The following is a 20,121-nucleotide window of genomic DNA, read 5'->3' on the forward strand; positions in this document are numbered from 1 at the left end:
ACTAATAAAACACATGAGCTTGATATCTAACAGGCTTACCTAGAATTTCTTCACATATCATGTTATGTATATCTAAAAGCAGAATACGTCTCGTTAAATGATTTAAGAAATTGTATTCAGAACTCAAGACTTGGACACAAAAGACATTACACATTGTCCTCGCAGCTTTTGTTTTTTTATTAGTAAATTGGTCACAGGAGCAAACGAGTGTAGAGAGAAACGCTGGAGAGGGGGAAACAAAATTCATGTAAGAGAAATCCTGACTTCATCACACAGGTGGAGTGCCATGTTACATTAAGAGTACATGCCCACTTTTTCAACGCCTGCGTCAAAACTATGGAGAACTTCAGCAGGCCACTCACGCACACTTCTTGAGCACTTTTGAAAAGCCTACTTGCACACAGTTAGTTCCCACAGGGGGACGTAAAAATGCTTCTTTATAAAAGAAAAGGAGTTCTATAACTGTACAGAACATCTACACACACCGTCAAGACAGCGAGCACAGTAAGAAGGGAAATCTCCAGAGGTAAGAAGGGCTCTGGCTTTAGCACCCGAACTCCCCCCACCCCCAACACATGCAACGCATCTCCCCCCGATGAAGTCTCGGCCCAAATCAGACCCCACCCAGTTCCACATTGAGTCGTCCTTGGCCTTCGTCGCGCGGCCCAGGAAAGGCGCCGTCTCTCTGGGATGGACCGCCTGTTCTGGTCCAGTGCCGCAACGGTGGGTCCTTCAGCTGAACCCCCGTTCAAAAAGAAAAATTAGGAGGGGAAAAAAAAACAAGTCTTTTGCCTCTCAGCCAGAGTCTGACTCGCTGGTGTCGGAAGATGATGAAGAGGAGGAAGATGAGGACGAGTCCGAGGACGAGCTGCTAGCGCTGAGGCGCGATGGCTGAGTGCTCGACTCGGTGGCCGGTTTCTCCACTACGGGAAAATTTAAAATGGCAGGCAAGTAGTTAAAGATGTTTAATTGAGGAACCTAATTCATTGTGGAAAATCTGAGATTTCATTCAAGTAAAATTGAATAGGAGTAAATTCTTCACAGCTGATATTTTGGTTCCCGCAATGACAAAATTGATTGGCCAATTAAATATTTAAAAATTTAATTGAAGAGTCAGGGTGTGACTTACGTTTGGCTTTGGTGGGCTTCTTCCCAGAGTTGAGCTGCCCACTAACATCCATCAGCCTTCTCTCCAGCTCCAGTTGTTTCTCCAGAGCCAGCTCCTCACGTGACTTTCCCGCGCTATTCTTGATGGCTTTAAATTAAACACGCGTACACGCGTCAAGTACAGAGGTTGCTGAAAAAGTACTTTTCTCCCCAAAAATGTCCTCACCGTAAGGCTTGCGCGGCTTCTTCCTCAGGCACGTCATGACATAGCGTTCCAGCTCTCTCAGCGTGGACGGCTTCAGCGTCTCGAAATCGATCTCGATCTCCTCGGGGTTGGTGTCTCGGAGGGACGGCTCACGCGATTGGATTATGTAGACTACGCGGCCAAGCTTTTCACCGGGCAGCTTGTTAATGTCTAGGCTAAGTTGCCGCTTCTCGTCGTATGACATGGGTGCAGTCTCCTCCTCCTCATCGGAGTCAAAGTGGGGAATCAGGGGTTCTGGGATGGCTGACGGCATGCTGAACATCATGCCTCCCTTTTTGGACCTGGGATAGAAGAGTGGCTTAGATATGGTCACAAGTTTTAGGTGTTTTTTTTCATAGCTCTCCCTTTCCATGACTTAAATTGCCTCTAAAAGCAGTATCAACATTGTCCAGCAGGTGTCAGCACTTACTTGCTCTTGTTGTTTTTCTTGCTCTGGGTCTTCTTGAGTGGCATCAAAGGAACACCCATTGCTTTATTGCTCTTTTTTGCATTTTTGGTAACTTTAGGAGCCTTGGGCGGCCTGATTGGCACAAAGTCCTCTTCTATTTTCTGGTGCTTCTCACTCTTCCTCCTCTTCTTCTTGCCTTTCTTTTCTTTCTTCTTCTTGGGTTTCACTATGGGGCCCTGAGAAAGTGCTGTGAGCTGCTCGTGGACGGCCTTCAGCTGAGAGGAGATGAAACAAACGAGTTAGAAAAAGGTGAGCGACAACACTGGCAGGGCTTATTTTGCGGACGGTACCTGCTCTTGGAGCTCAGCCAGGCGGTTGGCTCGCTCTTCCTCGGAATCAGAGCTGGGGCTACTCTCGCTCTCGCTTTCCTCGCTGCTCAACTCGCTCTCGGACGAGGAGGAAGATGAAGACGATGAGGAAGACGAGGAGCTCTGGGGCACCGGCTGTTCGTCGGGCATTTTGGCGAAGCAGAATTCAAATACATCCTGTGGAAGGAGTCAAAATGTCACATTAATACGCAGAAGTAACATACTTTGGTGCCTCTTTCATTTAATAGAAACAAGCCAATTTACCTGGAGCTTTCTAGCCATGGCCACCACGTCGTGATCGGGCGGGTTGTACTTATAGCAGTTGGAGAACATCAGCCTGACATCCGCAGAAAATTGCTGTGCGTCAATGTACTCTCTGCTGTCCATTTTCCTCTGTAGGCCAAAACATGCAACAGAGGTTCACATTAGCAATTTTCAGAGGTGTGGGCACTCATTTTAAATCTTGATGCAAGATGTGGTAGCAATTAGTGCTGCAACAATTAATTGATTAACTCAAGTAATTCGATTAGAAAAAAAGATTCAAATTAAATTTTGCTACTTCGAGTATTCGTTTAATTAAAGTGGCATTGTAATGGTTTGTTTTGAATGTGTTTGCATTCTGTTAATTATTGATTTGGGTGGGTACACTGCGCTCTAGTGTCAAGAGTATGACATTACACTGACCTCTAGTGAGAAGAGTGAATATGACATAACTCATTTCACATGGCTGACCCCAGCTGCTCCCCGTTAAGACCAACAAGTTTTTGATTGAACGTTTTTTAATGCATTCGTAATTTAGTTTATAGGTACTATATATTTAGCTGTTTTTGTGGAAATGTGTGTTTTGACCATTTGTTAAGAGCACTGTAAACAAAAAAAGTGCATTTTATTATAGCATTTAGTGGACTTTTGCTGTGCAAGTTAGCAAATTGTTCTTAGATTTTTTTTTTTTATACCGTTTGAGGCTCAGCTTAGGTATTTTATGTTACATATCCGATTACTCGATTATTCGAACTAAACGATTAATCGACTACTGAAACAATCGATAGCTGAAGCACTGGAAGAATGTTAATACTAATTTGCTCCAAATCCATTGGAGGACAGGAAAGACTAGGGTAGGGAAGGGAGAGTGACATTTAACTCACTGCTAGCACTCCCATTCAAAATATATGTCACAGAGCTAGGCCATTTTAAGATTGAAGATAATAAGACATTTGAATAACAAGTCAGCCCATTCTCATGTACCTTGATAGTGCTAAGGTCCATGGGCTGCTTGATAATATCGTGGTAGTCGTGAAGACCCAGCGAGGAAGCGTCCACGGGCTTGTAGAAGGGCCAGGCATATGCGGCGTGCTTCTTAGACAGAAGTTCTTTCAAGACACCACTGCAGTAGCGCAGCTGCGGCGTCAGCTTGCTGCGACGCACCGGTGTGGGCAAGATGGAGTCTGGCAAGTCTTTCTTGGGAGGTTTGATGGGCCGCCCGCTCACTCCTCTCCTACAGCCTCCGGGTGCTTTACCACCCAGCATGACCTGGTCAGCATTCATGGCCAGACCTTGGTTGAGGGCGATTCCCTGGTTGAGACCGATACCTTGTCCGAGGTTCAGGGCCTGGTTGAGCCCTAAACCTTGCCCGAGGCTCAGGCTGGTGTCGTGGTCCACACCAAGAGCGGTGAGGGTGAGTGGTGAGTCCATGCCCAAATTCATGTTCATGCTACCCATGTTCATGCCGCCCACGTTCATGGAATTCATGATGGGCATGGCCACTGTGGTCGGGGTGGTCGTGTCCGCTTTCCTTTTCACGCCTTTTTTCTGTGGTTGAAAGGAGATGAATTTTGGTTAAAACCCCTTTACAGTTCAAAATAATAATCTGTCTTACGTTGCAACTTTTCTTTGTAGCCTTTTATTGTGTGCAATGCTTAATTTCTAAACTCTGGTCCAAATGAACAACGAATACTCCATGCATTTAGCTCCGCTGTGGGAAGTTTCACCTTAGTAGTGGGCATTGTAGGAGGCAGGCCGGTCATTGAGGGGATGCCGTGCTCATTGTGCAGTGCGATTCCCAGATTCTTGGACACAATGGTCTGCGGTGGCATGGAGAGGATAGATTCGGGCGTCTCCGGGGTAGGCGGCGAGTAGACAGACTGGGAAACGGCGGGCACCTGGTGAGCGGTGGTGATTCCTCCAGAGACTGAGGAGCCAAGACAGGACAGTAATCAACCATAAATAATGGTGTCTTTGAGATATAGCTTGGCAGAGCTGTTGAATGGTCTCAAACTTTTGACTTTATTTAAATCAGCGTTTTAACCATAGACTTCATAATATAATTATGAAGTCTGTTTTACCATTGTTTCCTTCAGCACTCTCATAAGCTACTTTTATTTAATCACTAAAATGATTGAATTTTAGCTGATTTTACACTGTTTTGTTGCTATAGCAGTCCTCTGTCTTGGAATATATTTATACATAATCTATAAAGATCTTTGAATAGATTATGCATTAAAAATTGTGCAACAGACAAATTTGTCCTGCCTTTTAAACAAGGGCACAACTCTGCTTCCTTATCAAAGAGAACAAAGGAAGCTGTGATTACATCGTAGTATTTTTTTGTTTCCTGTACTATGAAAGCTTTGAAATAGCTAGGCATTCCATAAAATTTGGATACAGTGAAAATGGAAGTGATGTTTAAGGAGTTTCATGATTACGGGTGGGGGAGGTTATCTGTAGAGGTGGGAATTTTGGGGAACCTAACAATTCAATTACGATTCAGAAGCTAAGATTTGATTATAAATCGATTATAGATGCACCCCCGCCCGGTTATTAGCTGCTTTTAATGTTTTGTACATTAGTTACAAAAATTGTAAAAAAAATAAAAAATAAAATAAAAATAATCCTCTCAGGCTTTAATAAACTACTATTTCAGTATCATGTTAACAGTTCAAAACAAATAAAATACTTAAGTCCCCATTCTGTATCAGTTTCTTTGAACTGCATAAAGTTGTTAAAATTGCTCTCGTTATTCCAGAATTTCCCTTCTGTCTATTTTCGACGAGTTTTAAAACTCTTTCATCATTTAAAGATAGATTCAAGTCAAGATTTTGCCGATTTAGTTTTTTAGATAACAAGTTAATTAGGTTCGCTACGACAGCCTGACAGAGTAGTCTACTGCTTTAAGATGGCGGCTGTTTACTTGACAGAGTAGTCTACTGCTTTAAGATGGCGGCTGTTTACTAACGCAGGGGAGTGTCATTTCGCATCTTGTTTTCTATACATGAGCTGCTAACGCCAGCGAGTGTCATTTCGCATCTAGTTCTTTATGCATGTGATATCTACCGTAGGATTACGTGGGCATAGTTTGTAGCGGCTGACGGCCGCAGTCAGGTATTTTTTACCTAGCGACATGAGATGAGCCAGAGCATTGAGTTGAGCATTGATGTTTACTCTCGGTCCATTCCTCGTTGCGTCCCGAAAACCGCGCTGACTGTCCCGAAGACCGCGCTGACTGTTTTATTTGTTTACTTGGCATATTTCAATTATCAGAATTTGTATGTTTGTGAATCGTTCTCTAATCTTCCACGGCCGAATCGCGAATCAGTAGTTATCGGTATGCAAACAATTGAGAGTACTCACAGGCATTTCCTCGACCCCTCTTCCCTGTTTTGACGGGTCTGCTGCGCGGCGGAGGAGGGCTTAGATCCACCTCTTCAGGAGGCATCTGAGCCACCTTCTGAAGAAATGCTTTCTCCAGTGACTGGGCCATCAGGACAATGTCATCAGACGGCTGCAAGAGACACACTTAATAACTCTGCATTGAAATCAAGAAAAGTGTTATGTTTCCATCTTAACACATAGGCGTACCTTGTTGTAAATGTAACAGTTGGTAAACATAGTGTTAAAGTCCTGTATGCATTCACTAGCACTGTAGTAGTAGTTAGTCTCCAGCCTCTTCTTGATAGTGCCCAAGTCCATTGGGATCTTTATGATCTTGTGATAGTCCTGCAGACAAATTATGCAGGGGTTCAAACAGGATTATAGTTTATGACTACTTACAAGAACATGTTTATTTTCAAATTTGGATGTGTATATACTAATCTCAGTTTTAGTCTAATTAAAAAAAAATACTTTTATTGATGATGAATCAATCAACAAATAAATAAAAATACTTTCTAAGTGAGCAGTTTGTGGGGATTTTTTTTTTAAACTTGTTAGTAATATGTTTCCTTGCATTCATAATGCATTTAAGGATGACTAATTACATAAATTGTTAGTAAGGCTCACCAATCTGTCAGCCTGGGACAGCAATTTTTACAAAAAAAGTTCATACAAAAGCTCGACGTGTGGGGGGAAAAAGTAGCAACTTATAAATAAAAGTGTGACAGCCCCCCCTAAATATTTTAATAAAATATCTAGGTCGCATAGTGATACTTTGTAATACCATTGGTGTTTTTCTTATCATTTTTAAATTGTATACATCTGACATTGTAACTTATTCTAGCATTTTGAGATTGAGATAAGTGACCAAAATCTTACAGCTGATGCATACTCACAGGCAGGTTAAGCTTGACAGCATCCACGGGCTGATGGAAGGGCCACGCAAAGTGGTGGCGCCACAACGACTTGAGCAAAACCTTCTGCAAGAACTGTAACTGGTTGGTCATCTTCCCCTGCCGGCCAGCCTCTTTAACCACAGGCTGCTGGAGGCCGGAGGCAGTGGTCTGGCAGTGAGGGGGCATCCCAGGGCTCTCGAAGCCCTCATAGAGCAGTGATGGCTTCCGGATCCTTTTTCCAGCTGTACTGGAAGTCTGATCCAGTGCCGTGAGCCCCATTAGGCCAACATCCAACCCACCTTGTGAGCTGCGGAGAGCACAGTGTGGCATCTTAGCAGGGCTGAGTGGTAAGACAATCTTTAAAACTTGCCTCCACTTTGATGTACCATCATTGACCAGGGGACTAAAACTTTATGGCATCATTCAGGAACAACTCACGAGTCTACAAAGCCACTACTGCCAAGATACTGGCTGAACAGCGCCCTCTTGTCCCCCTACCACGCAAGAACACCCAAGGCTGTACACGGGGTAGACCTAACAGTATTATTGCTACGTTAAAGTAATGACTAGCAATATCTTGAGCTTGCCAAAAGGAATGGCTCGAGATAAGAATGTTGTTAAAACTACCGATTCATCAGTGTTGGCTTTTGCCCAGGTTTTTTACAGGAAGCGCTGCTTTAACCTGCAACGTGGCTTCCTTAAACTCGCTACTGCCTCTAGCGAGTGGTTTATGTAAATACTGTAGGAAGTATTTTCATATGTATATATTACATTTACTGATAGCAATGAAAAATTTTACACAGCAACGTCATCTTACATTGCCTTGTTAAAAAATATATATTCTTTGAAATATCAAAAAAGGCATTGGACAATTTGCCAAATAATTACTAGTACCATTTGGTGTACATTTTTGAATGATAGAGCCTTTGGAAACATTTGTCAGTTAGGAGAGCTTTATTTTAAAAAATATACAACATCAGAAAACAAAAGTAGGGTATACATTTGTAGCGAAATAGCACCACTGCTTAAGTCGCTTAACTTATTCTCACAATATTAATATCAAAATACAAGTTTAGTTGAAGAATTCTATTTTTCATTAGGTCTTTGGAGATTCCCAGTCTTCCAGGTCATGATCATCTGCAAGTTAAAATCGAGGCAACTGGACTCTTGTTTGTTCAATTTATTAGTTTTTGAAAACATACAAAACTAGCTTTGATGGCTAGTAAAATAGTTCGATAAAAATACAAGGGTCTTAGTCTTGAGTGACATTGGAGGCTGTTACCGGGGCAACAGACCACACAAACCAGTTCATTGGCGGCTTATTAGCGTCATACGGAAGGTTTACCGGTTTCAGCGGAAGATCCACTGGCTGCTACAATCACAACAAAGCAACCAAAAGGCACACGCGCTGGTGCTTTGGTCCGTAAACCGACTTTGAACGTAACAACAAGGCGTTTAACACATTGTACATAGACCAAATGGGTCGCAACAGTGACAAATGGCTAACACTAAAATTACGGGAAGCTAATGCTAAGCAACAAAGCTAACAGCGGCGGTTGCTAACATGGCGCCGGCGTCATGCTAACACCAAGCGTCATTTTACACGTATTTTAGTCCGCGTTATTATTCCTAAAAAGCCCATAAAGCGCCAACAACGTCAGTCAATTTCTCCTCGGAGATTTCGGCGCGCTAGCAGAGAGCCGGCATCGTCAACATCTAGTCAAAATAAAAGAGTCATTCGTGACTACAAGTTGGTAAATATTGCTTCAAACTGAAAGATCAGAGTCAAATTTACCAGTAGATACCTGTCAATCAGCGGGTTAACGGCCATATCCATCAGGATGGATCCGGATTGTGTTTTGCTAAACTCAAGCCAGTATCCGGTTCCGTTCCGCTTCCCGTCTTTTTTTTTTCGGTTTATCGGCTACCTCCAACCACTGTACGCTGTCCTCCTGCTTCGTGGAAATGGCGCTTACTCGGTTACGCCAGCGACTTTATAAACCCATAACGCATCCTATTGGCTACGCGTACTGAAAACGTCCACGCCCTTCGAGCTGCGATTCGCTCTTTGCGTTGCCAGTCAACGTCACCGCGCCCTGAAACGGGTTGCTCCGTCTTTAAAGACGAAAGAATTAAAAGCGCTTCCTTTACGGTAAAGCGAGTCTTACGAAACAGCGCTAGCTTTGTTTTTTTCATGTGCGCATGTCCCTTATACGTGACTGAGCGGACTCGGACATTTTGTTAGGACGATGAAGGCGACTCTAACCATGAAGGTCTTAAATTACGTAAAAACATGCAAACACGCAGCCAGCGATTGGCCAATATGAAAGTAACGCGGGCTTTCAGCACAAACATCTCCAATTCTATTGGTCGAGTAACACAATGACGTAACCGTTAGAGCTCTTCGGACCTCTCCCCACTTACCAGGAGATCAGACGCAAAGGGGCGCCGGTCGCCATCTTTAAGCACGACGGCGACGAGGAAAACAGCAGTATAGTATTACAAATATCTGAATAAATTTACCAAATAGCCGCTTCAAACATACTACGTGTCACAAGGGAACAGAAACGCCATGACAAATCGTGTTTAGCGTGAGTTAAAAGACCTTGAAGGGCGAAACGTCGATGAACCCCAGCCCGCGTGGTGAACAAAGAATGGACAGACAAAACGGCGAAAACGTGTGTAGCCAAGTCATTTAAAACGAACTGTCAATTTGCGCGTTTTATAAAGACACAACGTCCGCAAAATACACGGTCACATCAAATAACAGGATGACGCAGCAGTTTTATCCTCAGCTTGTATCTACCGTTGCAAATAGCCGCTTATCTCTTAAATCTTGATATAACAATATGCCAAGTTGCGAAATGCCCATAACACGATCTGAAATTAAATCGAAGTTTAAGAAACATCCGTAACATCGACCCACAGCAAAACAAGCATAACCAACTTAACCCGACAACAAACTAGTCGAACGTGTCAATGGTTACCCAACCACATGCGCCCATCCCCCACTCTCCAAGGTTACAGACGACCAACAATGTCACTCAAACATGCAAATAAAACTATTAAATAGACGATAAAAATATAAAGTCAGAAAGCATTTTGTTATCAAAAGTTAAGTTTGAGTAATAAATAAGACTTTCCAAAAAAAGTATACCCCCAAAATCATGAGGATTAAAATAAAGGCATTTGTCGAGAAGTAAATCCAAAAGATGGAGCGAAAGTTGTCTTCAAAACATCTTCAGGTCTTCCAACTCGATTCTATTTTTTTTTTTAGGCAACACATTATCTCCAACATGTCCGCCCTTCTCCATTCTTCAGGGCAGGGTGGGGGAGGGGAAATCACGTGACCAGATACATCCTGAATCCCAATGTAGACCGAAACTTGAAAACCAATGCCATTCGGTTTTAACGTAACCTATAAAATATATATCCACGACGCATCCGTTTACAAGAGGAGTGGAAAAAACGTCATTTCACACAACCCTGTCGGAATCCACCGTAATTCCAACCCCATTTTGGTTAGAAACGACGAAATAATCATAATCCAAACAAAACGCAAGAGTTTCATCGGGCCACTCTCTCGGTGATTGGCCAGTGTCGATCATGTGACAAGACGAGTCCTTTTTTTTTGCTCGCTTAATCGTTGTTGTTTACCGCGCTGTTGTTTCTTCAAATCCCCGCCCGAAATTCTCTGAAGAGAAGAGTCTATAAAATGCCTCTGTAGTATATATGTTGGAAGCGTCCAATTCATCAAAAAAGTCCAAAAAGATGATCTGCCACGCGCTCGATAGCTCTGCGTCAAGACAAACTACTGCGCATGCGTGCCTGAAACTGAGCCCAGAGAGACGCAGCTGTGCTCACTTCCACCCCACCTTCATTCTTTTTCTCTTTTTTTTTCCTTTTACCATATCAACAAACGTCACGATGACTTTTTTTGTAGTTAACACCATATTATTAAAATTTATGAATAAATAAAGCCAGATTTAATTGTAGGCATATTGAAGGATTATAAGTGCTGCAGTAAAAACTTTCTTTTGTCCAGTTGGAACTTTGATGTACTAAACTTTAGTAACTAAAGGGCCACATTTGATTTTCTTGAAACTGGCAAAGTAATAAATTTAAAAATGTATATATATTATATTTATAATATACCAAAATTCAACTAACCAATTCCTTAAAGAGATAGATGGATTGCATACTTTGCCCACCCGTGTTAATCACGGTCCACCTTGGCATTGTTTCCTTCCAGAGGTCCTGACTTTGATTAACCTCAAGTATGATTAGATTCAAGATCTCCTCAAGTGGTTTGTATACGAATCGCCGCATAAGTACAATGCAGCCGTACTGAATTTAGTCTTTGTACCTAATCTCTATTTTTTGAAACAGTTCATCAACTTTAATGTGCCCTATATTTTAAATAGAGTTGTCCAACAATGACTTTTTAACTGATACCCAGATATTGTCCAACTTCAAAAATCTGATACAGATATATGGGGTTGTGAACTTAACATATATGGCTAATTGTATTGTGATGACCCAATGGATGCTATAATAATGATAAATGTAACAACTTCAAGGTTTTCCAAATAAACATTCTGTGGAAAAAAAAGACAATAAATTCAACTGTAGTTATGGAAAAAGTTTCTATATTGCACCACTATATCTTTGTAGGCAACAACCATATTAGCCCAAAACCGATGTTGATATTAACCGATATTTTAAAATGCTTTTATCTGCCGATAATATGAGCAGATAATATCAGACAACTCAAATTTTAAATTGATCATTTACACTGCTAGCCAAAAGTATTGGCACACCTGCAATTTTGTCAGATAATGCTCGATTTCTCCCAGAAAATGATTGCAATTTCAAATGCTTTGGTAGTAATATCTTCATTTATTTTGCTTGCAATGAATTAAACACAAAAGAGAATGAAAAAAAACATTATCATTTTACACAAAACTTCAAAAATGGGCCAGACAAAAGTATTGGCAGCCTCAGCCTAATACTTGGTAGCGTAATCTTGGTACAAAATAACTGCGAACAACCGCTTCCGGTATCCATCAATGAGTTTCTTACAGTGCTCTGCTGGAATTTTGGACCATTCTTCTTTGGCCAACTGCTCCAGGTCGTTGAAATTTGAAGGGTGCCTTCTCCAAACTGCCATTTTCAGATCTCTCCACAGGTGTTCTATTGGATTCAGGTCTGGTCTCGTTGCTGGCCACTTTAGAAGTCTCCAGTGCTTTCTCTCAAACTATTTCTAGTGCTTTTTGAAGTGTGTTTTGGGTCATTGTCCTGCTGGAAGACCCATGACCTCTGAGGGAGACCCAGCTTTCTCACACTGGGCCCTACATTATGCTGCAAAATTTGTTGGTAGTCTTCAGACTTCATAATGCCATGCACACGGTCAAGCAGTCCAATGCCAGAGGCAGCAAAGCAACCCCAAAACATCGGGGAACCGCCGACATGTTTGACTGTGGACACCGTGTCCTTTTCTTTGAAGGCCTCGTTTTTTTTCCCTCTAAACTCTCTTTTGATCCATATTCCCAAAAAGCACTACTTTTATCTCATCTGACCAGAGAACATTCTTCCAAAACGTTTTTGGCTTTCTCAGGTAAGTTTTGGCAAACCCCAGCCTGAATTTTTTATGTCTCTGGATTAGAAGCGGGGTCTTCCTGGGTATCCTACCATAGAGTCCCTTTTCATTCAGACACCGACAGATAGTATGGGTTGACACTGTTGTACCCTCAGACTGCAGGACAGCTTGAACTTGTGTGGATGTTATTCGAGGTTCTTTATCCACCCTCCGCACAATCTTTCGTTGAAATCTCTCGTCAATTTTTGTTTTCCATCCACATCTAGAGAGGTTAGCCACAGTGCCATGGGCTTTACACTTATTGACACTTATGACACCGCACACAGTAAACACAGGAACATTCAGGTCTTTGGTGATGGACTTGTACCCTTGAGATTGCCCATGCTTCCTCACAATTTTGCTTCTCATGTCCTCAGACAGTTCTTTGGTCTTCTTTCTTTTCTCCATGCTCAACGTGGTACACACAAGGACACAGGACAGAGGTTGAGTCAACTTTAATCCACAGGTCAGTAACAGTTGCTGTTAATTACACAAATTAGAGAAGCATCACATGATTTTTCAAAGAGTGGCAATACTTTTTTCTTGCTTATTTTTGGAGTTTTGTGTAAAATGTAATAATTTTTTTCTCCATTCTCTTTTATGATTTTTTTCTTGCGAGCAAAACGAATAATGATATTACTAACAAATAATTTGTAATTGCATTATCTGGGAGAAATTGAGCATTATCTGACAGAATTGCGGGGGTGCAAATACTTTTCGCAGTGTATAGCAGTGTCGTTTTCATCAACGATGACTATAACGAAAATATTTCGTCGACGAACATATTTTTTCATGGCAATGAAAACATGTCTTGGGAGACTAAAACATGACGACACGAACGCCAGTTTTTGTCTGACGAGACAAAAAGGAGACGCCATAGTTTCCATGACATGTTCACAACGTGTGATATTTTATGTGTAGTTAGCCTGCATCATGGCAATGTCTGGCAAAGTTTGTTTTGTTTATTTAATCTTAAAAGAAAAACTTGTTTTTCAGAAATGCTATTAATCCAAGAATATTGTTCAGAACATTATTCTTATAACTTACTTGATTTAGGTGACTTTTATTTTTTTTTTTAAATTATATTATTGTTATATTTCAGTTTTATTATAATTAATTAATACTTTTTTAAAATTAAATTAATTAATTAAGATAATTATAATTTATTGTTTATAAATAAAATAAACTATATTTACTTAAAGTAAGTGGAAGAATCTGACGCATTAATCTGTTAACTAACCTTTAACACTCAAAAAAGACAGAAAATTATCAGATTAAGACGTTATAAATTTTCAGTGTGAAAGTTAGTATAGGTCAATACAGATTTATTTTGCATTAATCATTTAGCCTATCAATTAATTAGGTCCATATTGGTGAGAAATGTAGCCCTGGCCCCCATTCACCAAATATGTTTGGTCTTGTTAATGTCCCGTCCCCAGCAAAAAGTGTACATGTAGGTTATGCTAGGCCCTTGATAAAATATGACTAAGATTAAGAAGTATTATTGTCCAAAAGACAAATACTGCTCTGTATTTTAAAGATGGTCATGATGGTGAAACCTGAAGACCCAAGAACTTTTTAGGTAGTACTTCTTGATTTAAAGAGTTTGACAAACCACTATTTAAAAATTGTGTTTCCATTCCTGCCTTCTCATGCCAGAGTTGCAATTCACTGCAATGCACTAAGTGCATTGAATTTGTTTAACATCAGGTAGAGCAGGTCCGGTGTGCATCGGCCACTTTGTATAATTCGTGCGGGAGGTGGCATGGACAGAAAGGATTACATCACAATCAGCCGCCTCTGACTCATCAGTAGTCTCTTTTTCTCGTAAGCAAACAAGCACATAACACACACAGGCTCAGTTTTAGGCCATGCTTGGCTGCATTTACCATGACTTACATTCCCAGTCATGAAGACCAGAAGATAAAAAGGCTGTTTTTCAGCTTCTGGCCCAGAGATGAAAAAATGAAAGCCGGCCATTGATTAGCTGTTCTTGTATGTGACGAATAATGGTCAGTTGAGACGTGAGCAGGACGGGCGGGCAATTTAATTATGCAGTCACGCAAAACAAGGCGTCGGCTTGCGGAGCAGAGCTCGGTCGTCCACTCAGCAGACTCTCCGATACAGAGAGCCATTTCCATGTGAATGGCATCGCTAACCTCCTTTTCTGCGGCACCGGAAACTCAACGCAGGCCCAGAAGATCACTCAGATGAAATGAGATTACACAAGATTAACATGCTTTCTAATCCAGCAAATAATCGCTTTTGTAGTGGATGTTCTGTGAAGATTGTGGCGTTGTAGTTGCATCATTTCCAAAAAAGATGCCAGTAGATTTCAAGTCGAGATAAGAAGCTTCAAAATATTTTCCAGATGGTCATTTAATTTTGTATCAGTGGCAAAGTTTGGTATACATGTTTCATCTAGTGGTACAGTTCAGTTGTATTTCACTTTTACATTCATTAAATATGTAAAATTGGTGGACTGTTTTTGTCTTTCAAATATTTCTTTAGATCAAATTTTACAATAACGTATTGTATAATTAATTATTGCAGGTGATATTACTCTAAATTGAGTTATAACCTTGTCCAAGGCATAAATTAAAATTCCAAAAATTCACAAAATTAAAGAACAATTTTAAAATTATCCTGCATTGTTTTTTTATACAATGAGTAGAAAGTGGGAACTACAATATATTTAATGCCCACTGAGCTATTATACATTTTACTGCAATGCATATGAAATGTCTTTTTTACAGGAGAGGAATTAGATATATGAAAGATATTGTGAATACATCATCCAAAACGAAACTGTTTTGAATGTGACACGTTGCCTTCAAATGTCTTTGTCATTCTCTGTAGGTCACGACCTTCCCAGTTTTATGGAGTGAGATGTCTCCATCTAGCGGTGAATTGAGGTAGCGTTTCTTCTCAGCACAAAATTCACAATACAGTAATTGAATGGATGGGAAAAGTGTAAATGAGGTTAGTTGATTATTTAAGTAATCGATGAATCTGTCGATTAGTTAGTTCGAATAATCGAGTACTTGGATTACAAACATTTAATGTGTTCCAGAATACATTTTTGGAGCGCTAAAACAAAGAAGTGTTTATGCCTGCTAACGCATTTATCTTGGCTTGCAAAGATTGCACTTTTAAAAGAGTATGAAATGCGAATACAAAATAGCTGAGTCTTTCTTCAAACGATGCAGGATTGCACTTTTATTTCATAAATGCAATAAATGCATTTAAAACTGCATTTAAATAACTGATCTTAGCCTCAAACAGTATAAATATGAATAAATGAGGACCAAAGTTCAACAAAAGAACAATTGTCTAACTTGCATAGCAGAAGTCTGCTAGCGTAAATGCTATAAAATGCTAACATTTTTTTAACAATGTTCAAACACATATTTCCACAAAAAAACTGCTAAATATAACTCTAAACCAAATTACAAATGCATAAACAAACATTTTAGCTCAAACAAAAACTTCCAATCTTATGTTGGTCTTAACAGGGAGCAGCCAGATTCTGCCATGTTAGACGAGGTATGTCATATTCACTGCTGCCACTAGAGGGAAGTGTATCCACACAAATTCATAAAACTAAATGTAACACTTTCAAAACAAATCATTACAACGCCAGTCTAATTAAACAAATCATTAAAGCAGCAAAAATTGATTTAAAGCTTTTCTCTTACTGAATTACTCGATTTAATCGATTAATCATTGCAGCACTAGTTGGGAGTCATATTTTCTTCCTAGGACTGATTAATTAAAATGCATTTGTTAGCATTCCATTCATTGTGCACACACTTGTATATTTTGATTCTTGATTATTAAAACCGTAATGAGGATCTGTTGTATTTTGTCCATAGAAGTGCTTTTTTTTTTTTTTTTTTAATTTACATGCATACAAAACATCTGTTTCACAAAAGAGTCAGTTGACAAAAAAAATTACACAGATGCAATGAACACGGTTTCATTATCCTTGAAAAATAAAAGACAGTAATAATATTAATTTAAAAAACAACAACATGTACCTATACAGTTAAAAATGTATAAAAAAAAAATAATAATCTAGAAGTTTTAAACAGAGGTTTTGGGGAAAAAAACTTCATATATTCTCATTAATTTATTATCGTTTTTGTATTGCTAATTAATCTTGTTGATTTAAGTGTATAATTTTCTTCTGTTTTCCATTTTCCAATCTACTGTAGCTGTTTACAAACGCAAAATTGTTTTAACATCACTAGATGGCGCTAAATAACTTTTTTTTACCCTCCTAAAGGCACGCCTGAGTTTTTCTTTTTATTGAAATAGAATCAGAACCATTAAGAACTAATAGAGCTGATTTTGTGCAAGCCAAGCAAGACTGAAGAGCGTTTGTTTGCTGCAACATGATGAGTTGATCTGATTCAGCAATCAAGCGAGCTTTTGTTGTTGTCTTCGTTCTCCACTTTCAAGACAACACAGCAAAAATCACTCAAGCGTTTTATTGCAAACTTGTCAAAAAAAAGTGCATATTCTACAAGGTACAAATTAGAAGCTTGTTGTTTGGTGCAGTCTTCACATTCTAGACAGGGGTGGGGAAATTATTATACATACTGAATAGGTAAAATTAGTGTAAAATTACCAAAATTTAAATCTGTTCATTAAAAAAATACATTGTTATTTCGGATTATTATTATTATTATATATGAATAATATGTATATATTTTTCACTATTGTTTAAATAGTCACATAATTACTCTCCCAATAATAATGTATGAAAAGATTCATGTCTGCATGCAAAATTGCTCATTTTATTCTTAGTATATTATTTCCACACAACTGAGAAAAAACCACATTGTAGTTTCAATATAAATTCAGAGGGGAAAAAAAAAACATAATAACCCAGCAAACATTGAACTCTTAAAACCAAATGCTCAGTGGCGATTACAGAACAGAGTGGTCAGGCTGTGATAATGAAATCCTTATCTAGATTGGTAAAACAAAAAGGAACTGGAATCCTACAAGAGTATCTGTTCAAGTCTCTTCCTCTATTGTGTGATCCAAATTTCCCCTAACTGCAAAGAGTTTTAAAGGGTTAAAAATAATCAAATCCTAGTTCATAACACGACTTCAGGCAAAAAATGGGATCCACTGCTGTAATTTAATTCCTGTTAAAAGTTAAAACAAAAGTGCACAGTTGTGGTTAGGCCGTTTTGCATTGCAGCTCTCAGCCCTGAGATTGCAAACGACGTTTTTGCATGCATGGTAAGAGGAACAAAACTTGCATCGGATCTGGAACTCCACTTTGATGCACTGAACTGCAAAAATGTCAACAAGCTACGCAAAGCTGCAAAAATACACATATCCTAAAACAAATCGTTCTGAACCCCAAACAATATCAAGTTAACCATTAACACATTTTGAGTGTGTAATACAGTAAATGAGTATGAAAAAAAAGTAGGAAATATTAATGCATTTGTTCACAAATTCTGTGCAAAACTTGAACAATAGTAAGTAAAGATGTCCCGATCGATCAGGATGCCGATCGATCGGGTCCGAGCACGTCATTTTCAAAGTATCGGAATCGGCAAAAAATGTCGGACATGCCTTTTTCAAATATATATATATATGTATATATATATATATATATATATGTATATATATATATATATATATATATATATATATATATATATATTTTTTTTTTAAATGAAATCGTTTTCTAATTGTTTTTAACGTTACAGACAAAATGTCTTACACTCATCCAGTCTTTAGTTTTGGCTTAAAGTAGGGCTATCAAATTTATTGCGTTAACAGCGGTAATTAATTTTTTTTTAATTAACCACGTTAATATATTTAACGCAATTAACGCATGCGCTGCATGACTCACTCATGCATTGTTGCGTTTAATCTATATTGGTGCCGATTTACCTATATATAGAGTAAAAGGCAGCGTAATATGAGCAGAGTGAATTTTGGCAGTCTTTGGAGCCTTTTTTTAAATGGCTAAAGCCTTATAATCCCTCTCTAAACAATTAGAAATATCGTGGGAGGCAATGTGGGGAAGAAAGGTAATAGTTGATCTTTTTTTAACACCCTATGTTATTTCCCAACGCAGAGAAGATGCAGTGGGGAGAACAAGTATTTGATACACTGCCAATGGGAAAACCCATTGACAAAAGCAATTTTGAGATATCTCCATAGTGTTCAATGTGATTTAGATCCGGACTCATCGATGGCCACCTCAGACCCAGTTTTCTGACACTACACCCTACATTCCGGCACAAAACATGTTGATAGTCACCATATTTTATGACTCCTTGCACACTGTCAAGGCACCCACTACCAGAGGCAGCGAAACAACCCCAAAACATTATTGGACCTCTACGATGTTTACTGTAGGCACTGTGTTCTTTTCTTTGTAAGCCTCTTTGTAGGTTTTGTTCTGGCACTGGTCTCCAACCATTTCATGGTGCTATTTGAGGTGTTTTGGGTCAATGTCCTGTTGGAACACCCATGAACTCTGACGCACACCCAGTTTTCTGACACTGCACCCTACATTCCGGCCCAAAACATTTTTATAGTCTCCATATTTTATGACTCCTTGCACACTGTCAAGGCATCCAGTGCCAGAAAAAAGAATGAGGCCGACAAAGAAAATAACACAGTGCCTATAATCAAACATGGGGAAGGTCCAATGATGTTTTGAGGTAGTTTTGCTGCCTCTGGCACTGGGTGCGTTGACAGTGTGCAAGGAGTCATGAAATATGGAGACTATCAAAATGTTCTGGGCTGCAATGTAGGACGTAGTGTCAGAAACCTGGGGATGCATCTGAGGTCATGGGTGATCCAACAGGACAATGACCTAAAAAAATACCTCTAATAGCACCAAGAAATGGTTGGAGACAAAGCGCCAGAGATTTCTGAGGTGGACATCGATGAGTCCTGATCTAAATCATATTGGACACTATGGAGAGATCTCAAAATTGCTGTTGCAAGAAGGCACCCTTCAAATCTAAGAGACCTGGAACAGTTCGCAAAAGAAGAGTGGTCCAAAATTCCATCTGAGATGGGCACGAAACATGTTGACGGTTATAGGAAGCGATTGCTTTCTGTTATTTCTTCTAAAGGATGCGCAACCAAATATTGAGTTGAGGATACCGACAATTTTGTCCAGCCCATTTTTTGCATTCTGTGTAAAATTGTGTACATTTTGGCTTTTCTCTTCAGCTTTTTTGTGTTTTTCCAATGCGCATCCAAGAAATAAACAGATACATACTGAAAACATTTGTAATTGCAATAATTTCTGTGAGAAATGCTGTATTTTCCGGAAAAATTCCAGGGGTGCCAATAATTTCGTCCATGACTAGGTGTACATTCATAAACTTAGCCCTGTACATTTGTGTGCTGGTCCTAGCCTAGACTCCCCTCTACTTTGACTTTTATTATTGTGACCCTTCCTGTTTTTGAAATGTGGCATAAGTTCAACCTTGACAGGGTGGGTGTGGAAGACCTGGGATTGCACCTGCAGCTCATCATCAATCACCAATGCATTTAATGAGCGGCCTAGGCATCAAGTAGGTGCCAGATGATTCCGCCTGTTACCAGCTGTACTTTGGTGGACTAAACCTTGATCATTTGTGAATTGCTGATTCTTGAAGTGTTACCCTGTTTCTATTTTTGCCATCAGGACACCCACCCATCACCCAACAAACTTACAAAGCCCTCGAACCCACAGCCATTGAACAATCGACCACCAGCTGCTCAAGACATTGCTTTTCCTGAATAAAATCCCATCACTCTACATTCGTTTCCAGGTT

The 20,121-nt window shown here is 39.7% G+C and overlaps 1 protein-coding gene across 1 annotated transcript; it reads right to left on the reverse strand.

The window, feature by feature from the left end:
• Positions 1-589: 589 nt before the first annotated feature.
• Positions 590-10,481, reverse strand: brd2a (bromodomain containing 2a). The gene is made up of 12 exons (XM_057828444.1): positions 8,478-10,481; positions 6,673-6,979; positions 5,984-6,121; positions 5,756-5,906; positions 4,117-4,316; positions 3,374-3,937; positions 2,393-2,521; positions 2,111-2,305; positions 1,782-2,035; positions 1,334-1,653; positions 1,130-1,255; positions 590-923 (listed from the first exon to the last, which is right to left on the reverse strand). The coding sequence occupies exons 1-12, from the start codon at positions 8,507-8,509 to the stop codon at positions 796-798; spliced, it is 2,544 nt and encodes an 847-aa protein (XP_057684427.1). The 5' UTR covers positions 8,510-10,481; the 3' UTR covers positions 590-795.
• Positions 10,482-20,121: the final 9,640 nt, after the last annotated feature.

This window comes from Corythoichthys intestinalis, chromosome 22, assembly GCF_030265065.1.
Source record: "Corythoichthys intestinalis isolate RoL2023-P3 chromosome 22, ASM3026506v1, whole genome shotgun sequence".
NCBI lineage: Eukaryota > Metazoa > Chordata > Actinopteri > Syngnathiformes > Syngnathidae > Corythoichthys > Corythoichthys intestinalis.

Coding starts and splice junctions, on each gene's coding strand:
- brd2a (XM_057828444.1), bottom strand. CDS start 8,509: ATGGATATGGCCGTTAACCCGCTGATTGACAG. Junction 5,907..5,983: donor ACTGTTACATTTACAACAAG/GTACGCCTATGT, acceptor TGTCTCTTGCAG/CCGTCTGATGACATTGTCCT. Junction 4,317..5,755: donor GAGGGGTCGAGGAAATGCCT/GTGAGTACTCTC, acceptor TTGGCTCCTCAG/TCTCTGGAGGAATCACCACC.